The sequence below is a fragment of the Lissotriton vulgaris genome, chromosome 2_1 (assembly GCF_964263255.1).
Source record: "Lissotriton vulgaris chromosome 2_1, aLisVul1.2, whole genome shotgun sequence".
Taxonomy (NCBI): Eukaryota; Metazoa; Chordata; class Amphibia; order Caudata; family Salamandridae; genus Lissotriton; species Lissotriton vulgaris.
The window spans coordinates 867,301,772-867,317,176 of record NC_141687.1 but is presented as its reverse complement, the minus strand read 5'-3'; the positions used below and the strand labels follow the sequence as shown (position 1 = coordinate 867,317,176).

Here is a 15,405-nt window from a genome sequence, read left to right as displayed (position 1 = left end):
TATGTACAACAGCAGAAAGCACAAAGAGTTACATAAACCAGTTTTGAACTGTCACAGTAGTTCCAAGCTTTGCAGCCAAGTCCTTTGCATAAACTGGTCTTAAATAGTGCTTAGTCTACATGGTCACACATGAATTGCTTTATTTCAGCAAAACAGGACCCTAGATATGCTAGAAATAAACGAGCAATACAAGTGATCATATGATGCATTACAATGTCACATAAAATACTATGTACAAAACACTAGCACAAGATCACAGCAATGTTCAAGTTTTAAGTCTTTAGTTATGCAGCACAATATCCTTGGTGCAACATCAACTGTTGCATGGCTAAACACTTATAAGGTCCAAAAGGCGAGACCTATTGGCTATGCCAATGCTCATCTCTTCAATGACGACCTTTTGAACCCTTGGGCTGTATGAAGGGTATTTCTTTAGTTACCACAGGATTATTGGACATTTTTGCCCCACTTATGGTCATTCTTAGCTGCTATACGATCTTTGTTTATTGCCTTTGCACTTATCTAAGATGCTGGAAATTCAGTAGTCCTGTAGAGGACTCATTGACATGTCTGTCCAAAAAGAGCTGACACATCAGCATTATACAACTGGCATACTACTGGACTCAATTATAAAATGGAGTCTTGAATTTACAGGAATTTATATAGCGCGCGTATACCAGGCGGTTTCATGGCGCTGAAGGATGCTTAACCCAAGGCTAAGGCGGCAGAGTTACTGGGATGGGAAAGCGTGTGAAAATAAGGTCTTAAGAGCCCTACGGAATTAGAGATAAGAAGAAATCGATCTAATGTAGAAAGCTAACTTTTGTGCCACTGGTATACATTTGTTTATTTGCAGACCAAAACATTTTTTAAAGTGCCTCAACCTGTTCGGTGCCGTTTCTAAAGTGCTGATGCGCCTCTGGAGCAGACAGGACTTCATCACAAGAAGATGGGAGCCCACTAGTAATGCAGGCAGAGGGACGTGAAGCACAGCGGATAGAGCACTATTAATGCCCGGAAACCCTCCTCCCCAGGACTTAAATGCCTAGGACACGTTTCATTTCTGGATTTTGTGCGCGGCCTCACTGACCTGTCCTCGTTTCCCCCCCCCCCCCCCCCCCCCCCCCCCCCTTACTCTGCATGCCACCAGAGAGTAGCCCAGCCGGCCACTTCTCTACCATAGGGCTATTTTCCACACATTGCCACCTGCCGATTTTGTCACCATGGCATTGGATGCTCGTATTTCCTTCATCACACCAGTCCATCCTCGCCATAACTATGATGCTTTAAGTACACCCTGTACCTTCATCTCTCCTGCTGCCCCGTTTACACATTACTGCCATTCTTGACCTATCCCCCTCCCTCTGCCCTCTGTGACTTCCTCCCTCACACGCCCCCACATCTGTCGCTAGCGCCCCCCCCCCTCACCCGCCGACCATTCCTGACCCTTTCCCTTCCTTCCTGTACAGCACCGCTTCCTTATCACAACTCGGCCCTGAAGATTATCCCAAACAAAGGATCGAAACATCGACTGTCCAGTGCAATAAAAGGCACAGGCCCTAATGTGGCTCATCTAAACCAATCCTGGAAAATGTATCTTTATAAATTACCTGAAGCCACATTGTTTTTTGTTATTCACTGTACATATTCATGCACCAGTCACTTTGCGCCTTATATGCTGAACACAATTGTCACTTGCGTCGCCACCTTTGTGTCACCTGCAAATGCTTAGAAACAAACCAGGCAGGGTTGTATACTGGCCCCTCTTTACTATTTACATCAATGCCCTTGAACAATCGATACGTTCGGCTACACTGGACACTCCGCGTATAGGGGGGGGGGATTGGGTATCCCGGTCCTCCTATACGCGGAGGACGCGGTCTTACGCACGAGTATGGGCCTCCAGACGTTACTGGACGACTTTGGCAGTTTCATGGAAGCCCTGGACCTGAAAGTTAATATTGCTAAATCCCATGTAATGGTTGCCGGCGCACAGAGCTATAAAACAAAGGTTAAAATATTCAGGTGCAACGGCAGGGAATTGACGACGGTGCCCCCCTCCTTCTCCTATCTGGGAGTACTATTTGACGAGACAGGCAATTGGGGACCTCAGTTGAAGAGCAATATGGTTACAAGACCTTTGATGGCTCTTTTGAACTTCTCAGAGAGATTGGGAGCTAGACCCATGGAGGCCATCCTAAAGATGTATAAGTCTAAGTCTCTGGCGATCGCATCCTATGGTGTGGCAATCTGGGTTATGTGGATTCGAATAATACAAATTGCGGAACACAGGTTCCTTAGATCTCTGCTGTCACTACCGCAATCAACCCCCACATTCTCAATTCATTCGGAGGTAGCACTAGGCTATGTAACATCTCCTAAAAATGGCCCCACTGATCTGCTGGGTAAAAACCTGGCTGAATGATGAGATTACCCGTAACCATTTAATCCTTAAAGATTGTTTGGCCCTAGAGAAGGCAAACAGGATCCCATGGCTGGCGTATGTTAGAGCGGCATGCGCCCGGTTGGGTCGACCTGATCTGTTTACTTCACCACAGGGCATTATAAAGGAGGACATATGGTGGATCAAACATAATTTTTCGTAACCTGCTGGAGGCAGAAAGGGAGGAGCAGGAGTTGAGAAAACCAGTGGTGAGAAGTATTTATGGCTTATCAACCTCCCCATTCATTGAAACGTATCTGATGTGCGTCACTAAGCACTTCCAGCGGTTTTTATAGGTCAGATTTCAGTTCAACCTAATTCACTTTATATTGGGTGTATTTCCTAAATGGGGGAAACCTGAGGATGTAACGCCATGTTCCTGCGATAACTTTTCCCCACAGGACACACTCCGCTTGGTAATGTTCTGTGAGCATTACTCAGAGGCGCGTAAAAAGAATTAAGGTTATTTATAGCGTGGCTAGCTTTTTGACGGCCGCAGCTCTGATAAACAAAAGACCCCTCTAAACATAACTATTCAGTGGTTCTAAAAAGGGCTCATGGTTTTGACTTTAATTACCCAAAGATGCACTTTATACTAGATCCAATAGCCGTTGGTTACTGGTCTTTTTACATTGTACTCTGTTTTTATTGATTTTAGATTTTGTATCTATGAAATGTAAATAAGGAATGCTTGTTTGTACTGTCTTTTTAAATACTTTTAACTGTGGAGGTTTATGCTGCTTGTATTGCCTTTTAGGATTTTAATTAATCGAAATTAAGATCCTCCATGTGAAGGGAACGAAGAGCTGTACAAATGGAAAGATGGCAACCCTGCAGCGAATGTGAGCTTAACTTCCAGGCTCAAAAAAATATCGTCGCCCGAAATTCTTTGTGAATCGGCAGACAGCTATTTCGTATGTGGAGGAATACAATTAACGGCGTACAATGAGTGCAGCAATCCAGTGCTCCGAAGCTCAGGTTTTATGTTTCAAGGCGCCTAGTTATGCTTGGTTTCTGCTCAAGTTTAGAAGCACCAAAAGGGTCAGATTACTTGGCATGCAAAAAGCTTAGATCAGCCGCTTATTCGGCGAGATGGACCACTTAGAGAGCTGATCACCACAGGTGGGATGTGTGAATATAACATGGAAGACAATTAGACAGTAACCGTAATACAAGGCGACAACAGACAAATGTGCCCTTCCTAAGCCTTTGCTAGTACCGTCAAGAAAGCAGGCAGGGCTGGGATTGAGCACACCACAAGGAAGCAGCACGGGATGATGCGGGCCTGCGCCGGTGAAACCCACAGCTGGTCTATGTAAAATCTACGAACAATGGCCGCCATAAATAATCCATGTCTTCCGCAGAACAGGGCCGGCCCTAGCGATACTTCGGGGCCCGCCTCTAGCTGTAACAGACAGGACACACTTGACAAAGGTGAAGTTTAGACTGCGGTTAAGCAAGACATGTGGCCGAGAGATGCACTCTGTGGTGGGGAGGGGCTGAGTGAGGCGCTTGAGAGAGCAAGCAAGAGGAAAGCCAGATGGTGCCTGATCGCATACTGGAAGCTGGCAGCTGTGCGTGTGCGTAACCGCAAGCTTTAGGCCACAAGAAAAGGCATGTGGTCGGATTTCTAAAGCCCTCTCACTAAATGTCACGAAAAACCAGATCATTCGCTGGCTCAGGCGAGACCTAAAAAAGCAGCCAGTCAACCACCACCCAAGACAGCATGGAGCGTGAAAATGCTGTATCAATGACAGCCATGCGATACATATAGTGCAAGATTTAACAAGAAGAAACCCCTTTAGGAGTTGGTTTATTTCCCACGAACATATGTGCACATCAATGACTAAACAAGGCAAGTTTTAAGTGGGAGGAGATTGGGTGTGAACCAGAGAGGTAAACAATACATATTACATGTGGTAAATATCAGAGGGCTCTAAGATAAAGTAGAGTACCCGTACCCTCCGATGGTCTTTGTTTGAAAGCTCATCTTTTTCAGAGAAGGAAAAAAAATTTTCTCAAATCAGGGCCGAATTTTAACATATCCTCTACTGCAATCACGCAAGCCAGCCAGCCCTCAGAACTACAGTCTGGCATGAAACCAGAAGTGCAATCAAGCACTAGGAATAGCAAGCTTTAAGGAGAAGCGGCTCTGCCAAAAGTGCAGCTGGACAGCATATTCAGCACTATTTGTCTGCACCGGTAAGCCTGCTCTGCTTACCAAATGGTGGTATTTGTACAGAATATGGCTGAGTGAAGCAATTCTAATACTTTACCTTTAAGGCTAGTTGGCGCCTCCTTTCCATGGTGGTGTTCCTTGGATCGGATCTCTCCATCTCATCTGCAACAGAGTCATAGTCCAGTGGATCACAAACCACAGTGACACGGGCATGATTTTTAGCAGCTGCTCGCAAGAGCGTTACACCACCTTTAACAGATGAAAAGAGCAATTGAGTACATGGGTCACCATTTAAAATTAGAAGCTGCTTTCAATACAAGCTGCTAGGTTTACAGCATGGATTTGCCCAATTTGAATCGACACACCAAGTCACACATAAAACAAATGTTTAAGACCCTTACAGTGTACAGCAACTCCTTTATACCCCCCTATGAATCAATCAAGAATACTCAAACCTACAAAGTTGCTAAAAAGCAGAACACTGTGTGAGAAGGACAGCTGTAGGAAATCAATTGACCATACAACTCCAAATGAAGGGTTTCCTTTCAAATCACTACGCTAAGAGCAGATTCCTATCCAGACTCCGGATATAATAAAGCACTGGTGTCAAATCATGACTTTATTCCAGTCAGATCTAACAGATTCATTGGAAGATCACGTTTGTAACATCAAGTTAAAGTAAACAGAAGGTATTTATTTTTATTTTGAAATGGTGGCTTTTTCTAAGCTACCTCATACGTCTGAATTGCGCTTTTGTTTGGTGATGGAAAAACTATTTCAAATCATCAACTGGTTAATGAGAAATGAAACTACTTGGGGCCTGCTGCAGAGGAGGATGGCAATGTAAAAAAAAAAAAAATTCTCAGCAATTGTGGAAATCAGCCAGTGGCAAAATTACTGCTGTTTGTTGTAGTGATGCCACCAATGGTAAATATGTTTGAAATTGTCAACTCCTGTATTTGATCGGACTGTTAACCCTGATAGACTACTTAAAGTGGCATGCTCTTTTTGGGAGGGGAGTGAAAGTGGAGCTCTAATCTCATCAGGAGAGGTCAGGATGATAAACTTTAGCTTCCACCATTTTTATACCATTTTATGTTCAAATGTGAATCCAGATATATGCTATGCAAGTTTGGCGCAAAGCACTGGATATTGGTCACTTCTTTAAGACCTTTCAATCCCAGTGGCAGGCAGGAGGGTACGGATGCTGTTCACAAGGGCCATTCCGGCTCGACCGCTCAAAACAAATGCCACTATGAAGAAAGTATCTGGTGGAAGAGGCTGGGCATACAAGGATGCAATCGATCTACAACAGTGGCACCTGGACATAAGTTAGGCCAGCTATGGGACTGTACAGATTCAGCTAGACCAATGACGTCAGTACCATGGCATTAGGTGAAGCAGACGTTTTATGGCTATATCGAATCAAAGAATGGCCATAGCTAGCACACAGTGGCAGTACTGGGAAGAACGTGCACTTCAAAGAATATGTTGTGCTAATTTTAAAGGAAGAGAAAGAACTTGGATAAGCCACTTTGCTGCTAAAAACAGGTAAACTGTGCTGGAAGATTTTAAATATGCACTCTGGTGTATTTATTGGAATGTTATATGTTTGTATACATTGATGGTACCTGGCTACCGAAATTACTACTACTACAAATATGTTGAGTCAGTGGTGTTTTTTGCCCACACCCACCAGAAAAAGATCTGCATATTTATTTCATGGCTTAGCAAACTCAAAGATTCAAACAGGGTAATGACAAGTTTTGTCATTTCCAAAAGCGGACATAACAGATGGACCCCCCCCCCTCCATTCCTTTCGCACGTTTTTTTAAGGGTCACTATCACAGTTTTTTAAGGGTCACTATCACAGAAAGATGTTCTCCAAAAATACCACAACCACAACCACTTTTCTAGCATAACTACGGCTGCGGCTGGAAAGTCTAGAAAACGTTCCCACTAGGGAAGAAAATTGCTTCCCACGACAAAGCTAAACCAGCCCCCAAAATGCCACAAACTGAAATAACGGAACTAGAACAAACATTCAAGTACAGAACACACCAGGGGCAGAGAAGGACTATACAAAGAAACAGCTGGCAGCAGATGCCATATTTTTGCAGACCAGCTAAATGTGTATGTGGCATTTGCCAAGCATCCATCTATGCGAACACGGGCATTCTTGATACACCACAACAGTAGCGGAGGTTTAGGCAATAAAGGTGCAATGGGCCGGGAGGTTCTTTCAATTTAAGTAATCCATTACCTATAAACAAGCAAAATAAAAGGGATTTACTTACACATGAAAAAGTGTGTTCTAAAGTAAGCCTCATTTTAGGGAAGTGGAGACTATCTCTGTAGAAAATAATGCTGATCTTTTTGAATAACAAAAATATGGTACTTACTAGCACACTGGGTACATTTTCTTTGTGGTAACCATCTAGTTTCAACACCAGACACCATATTACTACTTACCCTTAAATAACTCATACCCTCTGGCAATCTAGCAAACCTGCAAAAGAATCACACAGGTGCGCAAACAACAACTGATAAGAGCTTCAGACATGCAATCACATCAAGCTTAAAAGTTACCTATGTCAATTTGTTCAACCGCCTCTGCTACAGTCACCTCTGGCGAAGCCACAGTCTTCACAAAGGGGTAAAGGTTGCAAACCACGACCCTATAAGAGAAAAGCCTATTGATTAGTCACTTGAACACTGCCTCGCCCCCACTCCAAGAACCAATGAATTAATTTCCCCAATTGCCGAACGAGACATCAGTGGCACAAACAGGCATTTCTTGCCCAAGATAAACCTAGTCTTCACAGCTAAAAACATGAAGCTAAGACAACCACAGCTGTGCACAAACTATTCGGGTCAAGGTAACAAAAGTTGCGTTTCCACATAGCATAGACACTAAAAATATACTGTATGGCATTCAAAAGCATCGTTAAAGCTATTTGGTCGGGCTTGCATGGTCTGAAATCCAGATCCATTGACTTTGCAAATATTCTAAGCAAGTGCGTCAGAATGAGGATTGTAATCATTTAAGGCACAGAACCAGCACAATTAAAAAGGACAATAACTTCAGTGTGAGGAATAACCTAAAGGTAATTATGTAATCGCAAAGTACCAGTCACAGCAAGTTATCATTCCAGGCCCTGCTATCTTATAAATGCAATAGAATGCCATGAATTAAGGCCAAGCCTACAAAGTATTAGACTCTGGGAACACCAAAGAACAGGCTCTTTAAAAGGCTAACTGGCCTTTTGGAAAGTCGCTAGTTCATACAATTGTTCACTGCTGTCAGAAACAGGTGCTTGGTGGGGTGAAAATACATTACTGGACAGTCTTCAAGTCAAATTATTTATTCGTATTTCATTTGAAAAAGAAAAAAAAAAAAAGCATTTCCATGAAGATAAATAATGCAATACAGTAGCTTTACAACCTAATTGTCTTTCCTAATCGGATCAAACATTTTAAATAAATTACACTATCCATTGTCAGTTCATCTTCCATTCATTGTAACTTCAAGTATGACGCTCTACAATATCTTAGACCGTACTGTTTTAAAATTGGTAATAAAAAACATCCTCCTCGGTGACGTATAAAACCTACAAAAAAAAGAGTTACATGCAATGTGGTTTGTGTCGAGCTACCGTCGCAAGGACACAATGCTAGCATGCGTGACCAATCATTCATCAATGGAACTGTACTGCCCCTATGTACAATACCCAGCCTAAAGAGTGTCAATAACATCCGATCAAAGGGACTCTTCACATAAGACAAATATGGCTGAATCCCAGTGCATGACAGCATAATGTGGTTTTCCATAACCAAATGTTTTTTTCTCCACAAGCCATTGCTTTTCCTCCAGATAGGACAAGTAATCATTTTTTAATAGCTTCCTGGAGGTAATATTCATACAATCTGGATTTGTAAATAAATCTGGATGGCCAATTTTGCCCGCGATGTCCTTAATATGTCCTAGCCATGGAATGCAATGTACATTGTCCAATTTTAAATAGTCCATGATGACATCCCGGTTAAAAACTGCTTCGGGGGTATTCCATATCTTGTGCCATAATAGTAAAGGGCCAGACTTTATAATATCTACAATGTGCTTTAGGCCTACCTCAGAATGACGGGTATATGTAGCAGTTTAACTGGGCACAGCTAATAGAGAACGCAAAAAATTATTTTCACAGCTCTGTATACATTGTGTGTTGGTAAAGCCCCATATACTGGAGTCGTAAGCGGCTGTAGAAACAAATTTAGTTTTATAAATTGCAAGCAATTCAGGGACCGGTCGAGAGCCCAATTGTCTTGACTAGTGCCCCGGTAGCTTTTAAAAACATGGTTTTCCGGGCTAATATTGAAGATTGCCAGGTACTGTTCTGATCAAAATGTATACCTAAGTAGGTAAAAAATAAAGGTCACATTTCTTTGCGGTTCTTTTCCCACACTTCATGCTAAATGTTTTACTAATATTTACCTGCAGCCCCCTCGCCTGCATATAATTAATAAAGTGTGCAACTGTCTTCTGTAGGCCTATTTATGTCATTGACATTAAAACCACGTCGTCCGCGTATAATAAAATTGGGACTGGCGTTCCATTTATAATTGGGTAATCATGGGGTAGCTCGGCCAGTCGTTCACCCAAACTGTTATTGTATAATGTGAAAAGAAACGGAGCAAGGACGCATCCTTGCCTCACTCCTTTACGGATACCAAATCTAGCCGAGCACTCCCCATATTCTCTCATCTCACCCTTGCTCCCGCCTCTCCATAGAGTTCTCGAATAAAGAATATATCGTTTTCAACACCCAGCTCAAATAACATTTTCCATAGTTGATCATGTATGACAGTCTAACGGAGGATAAATCAAAAAAAAAGTTAACACCTATCCACTTTTTGCCCTAGTATATTTATAGATCAGAAGACTGAGATTCAAACCTTATCTAGACCTAAAACCATATTGTAACCGTGATAACACCAGCCCCCCCCCCCATTTCCTCTGCCCATAGTTGTAATCTATTTAGATTTACCCTCCCCACCACCTTTAAAAGAGAATCTAAAAGTGATATGGGGTGGTAACTTTTAGGGTCATCACGATTTCCCTTAAAAATGGGCACTAAAATGGACAGTCTTAGCAGACCTGCATGGTACCAGATAGCAGTTTACAAAAATGTCAAACAGTCTTTTAAACCACAACCTGTAGTGACTATGTAGCTTGAGGCAGTGTGTTACAATGTTACAATGTTAGTTGGAATTTGTTAAGCGCTCGTTCGCCCGGAGGCTTCATGGCGCTGTAGAAGGAGCCAAACAGGACAGTCAAAGGACAAGCAGTGCTATCAGTAGTAAGCTTGAGAAAACAACCAGGTCTTCAGAGATTGCCTAAAGCTAAGTATGTTATCAATCTGCTTTATATGGAGAGGAAGAGAATTCCAGAGTACAGCAGCTTGATGGTCGAAGCAGCCGCCTCCGTGGCGTTTCCTCTTGAAAGGAGGCACAGTCAAAAGTGATTTGTAGGTGGATCGAAGGTGACGGGAGGGGCAATATTTTTTAAAAAGATCTCTGATAAAAGAAGGGCCAGAGTCGTTCAGAGAACGGAACAGAATACACCCAGCCTTAAAGGCCACACGTTGCTCAACAGGCAGCCAGTGTAGTTGCTTAAGGCCAGGTCTGATGGATTGCCTCCTGGGTATATTCAGCAGCAGCCTGGCAGCTTGGTTCTGAACAAGCTGGAGGCGTTTAAGCTCACCAATTTGGAGGCCGAGGTAAAGACTGTTAGAGAAGTCCAGCCTGGACAGAACCAAGGAGAGGACAATCTGTGTGAGGGCTGCTGAAGAGAAAAAGCGAGCAATTTTTCTTATTTTCTTCAATTGAAAAATGCTGGAAGATACCACCGCTCCAACCTGTCTTTTTAGCGAGAGATCCTCGCTGATAAAAATGCCTAGGCTTTTGACCACGGAGGATTTAGTAGGGGGGGCTCCCATGTTAGTGGGCCAGAAGTTAGGGTTCCAGCTTAGTGGGCTCTGTCCGGGCAGGACCAGCTCGGTCTTGCCCGGGTTGAGCTTCAGATGATTGCAGCTCATCCAACTCAGTATGTGGGACATGGTTCTTTGGAATACGTCCACTGAGTCAGTGTTGTTGAGGGGGAAGATGAGCTGCAGATCATCCGCATAATTAAAGATGGTTACATTAGCATGACGCAAGGAGTGCAAGAGAGGGCGTAAGTAAACATTAAAAAGAAGGGGAGATAACGAGGAGCCCTGTGGTACCCCGCAGGTGGTGGGTATAATGGGAGCGGAGAAGGAGCCGAGTCTGACCGATTGTGTGCGGTCCGAGATAAAAGAGCGGATCCAGCTCAGTGCAGGGCCCCTGAGACCTGCCTGCTCGACACGGTCGACCAAGATGGCGTGGTCGACCGTGTCGAACGCAGCAGAAAGGTCCAATAGTACAAGCGCCTGATGGGTTCCTGCATCTGCATTCCGCCTCAGAGTGTTTAACACCGAGAGGATGACCGCCTCGGTGGAGTGGCAAGGGCGGAATCCTGCTTGATTCGGTGCCAGATATTCAGATTTTTCCAAGAAGCTGGAGATAGTTTCGCACACATGTGACTCCAGCAGCTTGGCACAGTATGGTAACAGCGATATAGGTCTGTAATTGATGGGATCTAGCGGGTTGGCTCCTGCCTTTTTTATGAGGGGAACGAGGAGAGCTTTTTTCAATTTGCGTGGAACTTTGCCCTGTGCAAGTGACCCATTCAGTAAAGAAAGTAAGCACTCAGGGAGATTGGTGCCCACTTCTTTCAAGATGTGAGGGGGGCAAATGTCATCAGGAGAGCCTGTTTTGACTTTGGATAATAATTTGAGTAGCTTAATATCGTCTATAGGGGGGAAAGAGTCTAAAGTGGCAGGGTTATAACAGGTGTCAGCAAATAGTAGAGGGGACTGAGTAGTAGAAATGCTTTGCTTGATCTTGCAAATTTTATCATAGAAAAAAGAGTTGAGTGTGTTGCAGAGCTCTTGGGTGGGAACCATAGGGAGGGAGGTTCTGTCGCTAGAGCTGAGATTTTCCACGATGTTAAACAACTCTTTTGACTTGTTTTGGGCCTTGAGAATTTTATCTGAGAAATATTCAGTTTTGCATTTGAGGATGAGATTTTGGTATTCCCTGCGGGCCTTACGGAAGTTGGCTCTGTCATGCTCTAAGTAGGCTGCGCGCCATTTGCGCTCCATTTGACGAGTTTTAAGTTTAAGGGCTTTTAGATGAGATGTGAACCATCTGTGAGCGTCGTTGGGGCGGGAGCGAAAGAAGTTAACGCAGGGGGCGTGAACTTCAGCTGCCTGGAGTAGCCAGTCGGAGAAGTCGGAGTGTGTAATAAAAGGTGATCTAGTATTCCAGGAAAAGGGGACTGGTATAATATAGTACAATACAAAGTTTTTACAAACCAGTCAAGTAATACTAAAATTAACACATGGGTGCACACAAATGTTAGTTTTGCAAGTAAGGCTCCCAAGTTCTCAGCATGCATATAGTTCAAGGTTTGCACAGTCATTTGCATGTTCCATGAGAACATAATGCACACAGTTAAAAAGGATAAATGGTTCTATGTAGAAATAGTGTGTTCCATGAATGGAGTACCAGACATTCTGTGTTTAATATAAATAAATGCAACACAGTTTGTAGTGGAAAAAAATTAAACTAATCACAAGGAGCCGAACGTGCACCCAAGATGAACGCGTAGGAGTGTAGCTTCGCCGGACCAGTTCTCTCCCACCCCCCGCCCCCCTTTAACATCCCGACTATCCTGCAGCCCTTACAATACCCACGGTCAGCGGAAGTCTAGCGATGCCCCCTGGTGTTACTCTGGTCTAGCTGTGAAGTCGGGGACCAGAGCTGTTCGTGCAGGCAATTTGGGCCTCCGCCACCAGATCAGCCTGGGGCTCGAATGAGGATTGTGGCCGGCTGCAGATGAAGTCCCTAGATCATAAGCTGGACACCTTGTCCATTGAAGTCAACCTGCTCCGCGCTGATCTCACCAAGACTAGTGAGAAGGTCAAATCGATACACATCAAAACTGCAAGCTTGACGGAGTTGCAGCAGGAGGTCAGAGCGCTCAAGGACACCAACGACTTCACGAGCTGCAAACTGGATAATTATGAAGGGCGAGCTTGGAGGAATAATATACGGATAATTGGCGTTCGAGAAGGCTAAAGGCTTGACCCCTGATCTTTTTGTTGAGGACATTGATCTTAAGCACCTGCAACTGAAAGAATTGTGTAACCTTTTTACGATTGAGCGTGCCCATAGAATTCCAGGAGGGCGTCCCAAGCCGGGGGCTCCACCACGTCCGATCACGAGGGCACTCAATTTCAGAGATAGAGACGCTATCCTGCAGGCTTCTAGATCCGGCGGTCCTTTTAACTATGAAAAGTCCACCCTCACCTTCTTTCCAGACTTTACTCAGGCGGTCCAGAGAAGGCGACAGTTTCATGGCAGTCAAGAAGCGGCTCAGAGACAAGGGTTTCAAATATGCCAGGTTATACCCAGCCAAATTACGAGTTGAAGTGGGGCGCGGGGGAGGCTTGGTTCTTTGATAACCCAGAGACTGCTTCAGATTGGTTGGAGAGTCTCGCCCCACAGGGGGATCTCTTAGAGGGTGGCGGGGATGGACATGGTGCTCTGGACCAGGAATGATCGGTACCACTGTAATTGGAGTAGCATGGGTTGGTGAAAGGGGGTACTGCTTGCTTGTGAGAATTTCTTGTAGTAGTTTCCTTCCGCGGGGTATGACCCACGGCGTAAGATATGTTTCCTATGGGCGGGCGGGCCGTGGGGCTCAGGCTTCCTCCTCTGATCTATATTTAGATAGTTATTAGTTTAGGTGTGGGGCGACAGGCACACAGAGTTGGGGGTAGGCAAACGCCGTGAACAGGGGTGCAGGGTTAGGGGAGGTGGGATGGATAATGTTTTTTGTGATTGTTGTGTCTGTGTACTTGTCAGGAACTCCTTCCCTCTGTCGGTGCAAGCTACTTGGGTGGATCAAAGGGGCAGGTATGTGGGAGTCTTGGGGCAGGTGGGAGGTAGGACAGTCACCTTTTTGTCTATATGTGCCACAGGGCCTCCAGACAGACCTTCTGGGACTTGGCTGCAGTTCCTCACGTTGCCCCTTGGGAGTTTAGTTTTGGGTGGCAACTTCAATGCGGTCTAGAATGGCGAGATGGACCGTAGCCCCCCGCGTGTGCTTAGATCAGCACAGAAGTGCCTCACAGGGTTTTTAGATAGGTTGGGACTGGTTGATAGCTGGCGATTGCGTAACCCAACATTGGCACAATTCACCCAAGTATCCGCAGCTCACAGTAGTTTATCTAGGATAGATCATATTTTGTTACCTGCAGCAATTGGAACTAGGATCCAGGAGGTGAAGTTTCGTGGTAGGGGCATTTCTGACCACTCAGTTATGGGTGCGGCTGGCCCTAATTTGCTAGCAGTGGGGGAAGATAGCACCCATTAGCGCCTGGCAGCTGAAAGACCCAGCCATTAAGAAAGATACAGCAAATGCCAGACCGTTATTCCCTAGAAAATGTGGGGTCCGTTAACTCGGCACAATCCCTCTGGGAAGCATACAAAACGGTGGCGAGGTATTGTCCTTGGTGTCAGGCAAGAAGAGGAAAAGACAAGCGGATGTAGCCCAGAAAGAGATGGAGGTCATTCTTTTGGAAGAGAAGGTGAACAAGTCGCCTACTCTTGAAGGGCTCCTCTTGTTAAGGCTCCGACAAGAGGAATATAAAGATCTTGTTCGAGGTAGAGATGTGTCCCATGATAACGCCATCCAGAGCTGTATATATGAACACTGTGATAAGGCCGGTAAATTGATTGCGTGGCTCGAGCACGGAGAGAGGGCATCTAGGCTGGTACCCGAATTGGAAGGGTGGGAGTCAAGTAAGATCACAGATACTCAAGCGGTGGCGATGAGTTTTCGGATTACTATAAGAAAAGGTCTACACAACGGATAATGCATTCACAGAAGCTGACAACAGCGAGATGATAAAGGATATTGTAATGCCTAGTCTGCCAGAGGAAGACAGGAGTTATCTTGACTCCGCATTATCAGACGACGAAGTTGTGCAAGTTATCAGGCAGATAAAATCCGGTAAAGCAACAGGCCCCAATGGGATACCGATAGAGTTGTATAAATTTAATGCAGTTAGACTTTCCCCGTACATTAGCCATGTTTTTGGCAAGTAAAGAGAAAGGTGAGCTCCCATATGACCAACATTGTAGTCATACACAAAGCTGGTGAATCTAAGACAGTGCTCCTCCTATAGGCCCATATCTCTTAACGCAGAACCCAAAATCCTAGCCTCCTATAGGCACATATCGCTTAACGCAGAACCCAAAATCCTAGCAAAAATCTTGTCCACTAGGCCGGTCAAGGTTGACTGGCCCAACCACACATGTGATTCAGGTGTGGCAGGCAGCTACTAAAGCTCTGGGGTAGGTAGGCAAATTAACACTGGCCACTCCCCTGCTAAATTCGTAGCTGGGTCAGTCCGTGGAAGTCGAAGAGGTTCGATGGGTGGGATCTTATCGGCATCGCCCACATAAAGGATGTGTGGGGGAAAGACAGTGCACACCTTCGAGTCCCTTAAACAATATAGTTTGCACTATAACGAATACTATCGCCATCGACAAGTGAGGCATGCCCTGGTCACTCACATTCCTAAAGGCACAGTGCTCCCGGAGGACCGAGTACTGGATGTGTTTATTCCCCAAA

General features: G+C 44.8%; 1 protein-coding gene across 1 annotated transcript in view; it reads right to left on the bottom strand.

Annotated features, from left to right (window-relative positions):
- ATIC (5-aminoimidazole-4-carboxamide ribonucleotide formyltransferase/IMP cyclohydrolase) overlaps positions 1 to 15,405 on the bottom strand; it is a 133,137-nt gene that overhangs the window by 90,893 nt on the left and 26,839 nt on the right. The window contains exons 5-6 of the mRNA XM_086956356.1: positions 7,212 to 7,300; positions 4,720 to 4,871 (exon numbers count right to left, since the gene is read on the bottom strand). Of these exons, the coding sequence (XP_086812482.1) occupies positions 4,720 to 4,871; positions 7,212 to 7,300 (241 nt within the window). The remainder of the gene's footprint in view (positions 1 to 4,719; positions 4,872 to 7,211; positions 7,301 to 15,405) is intronic.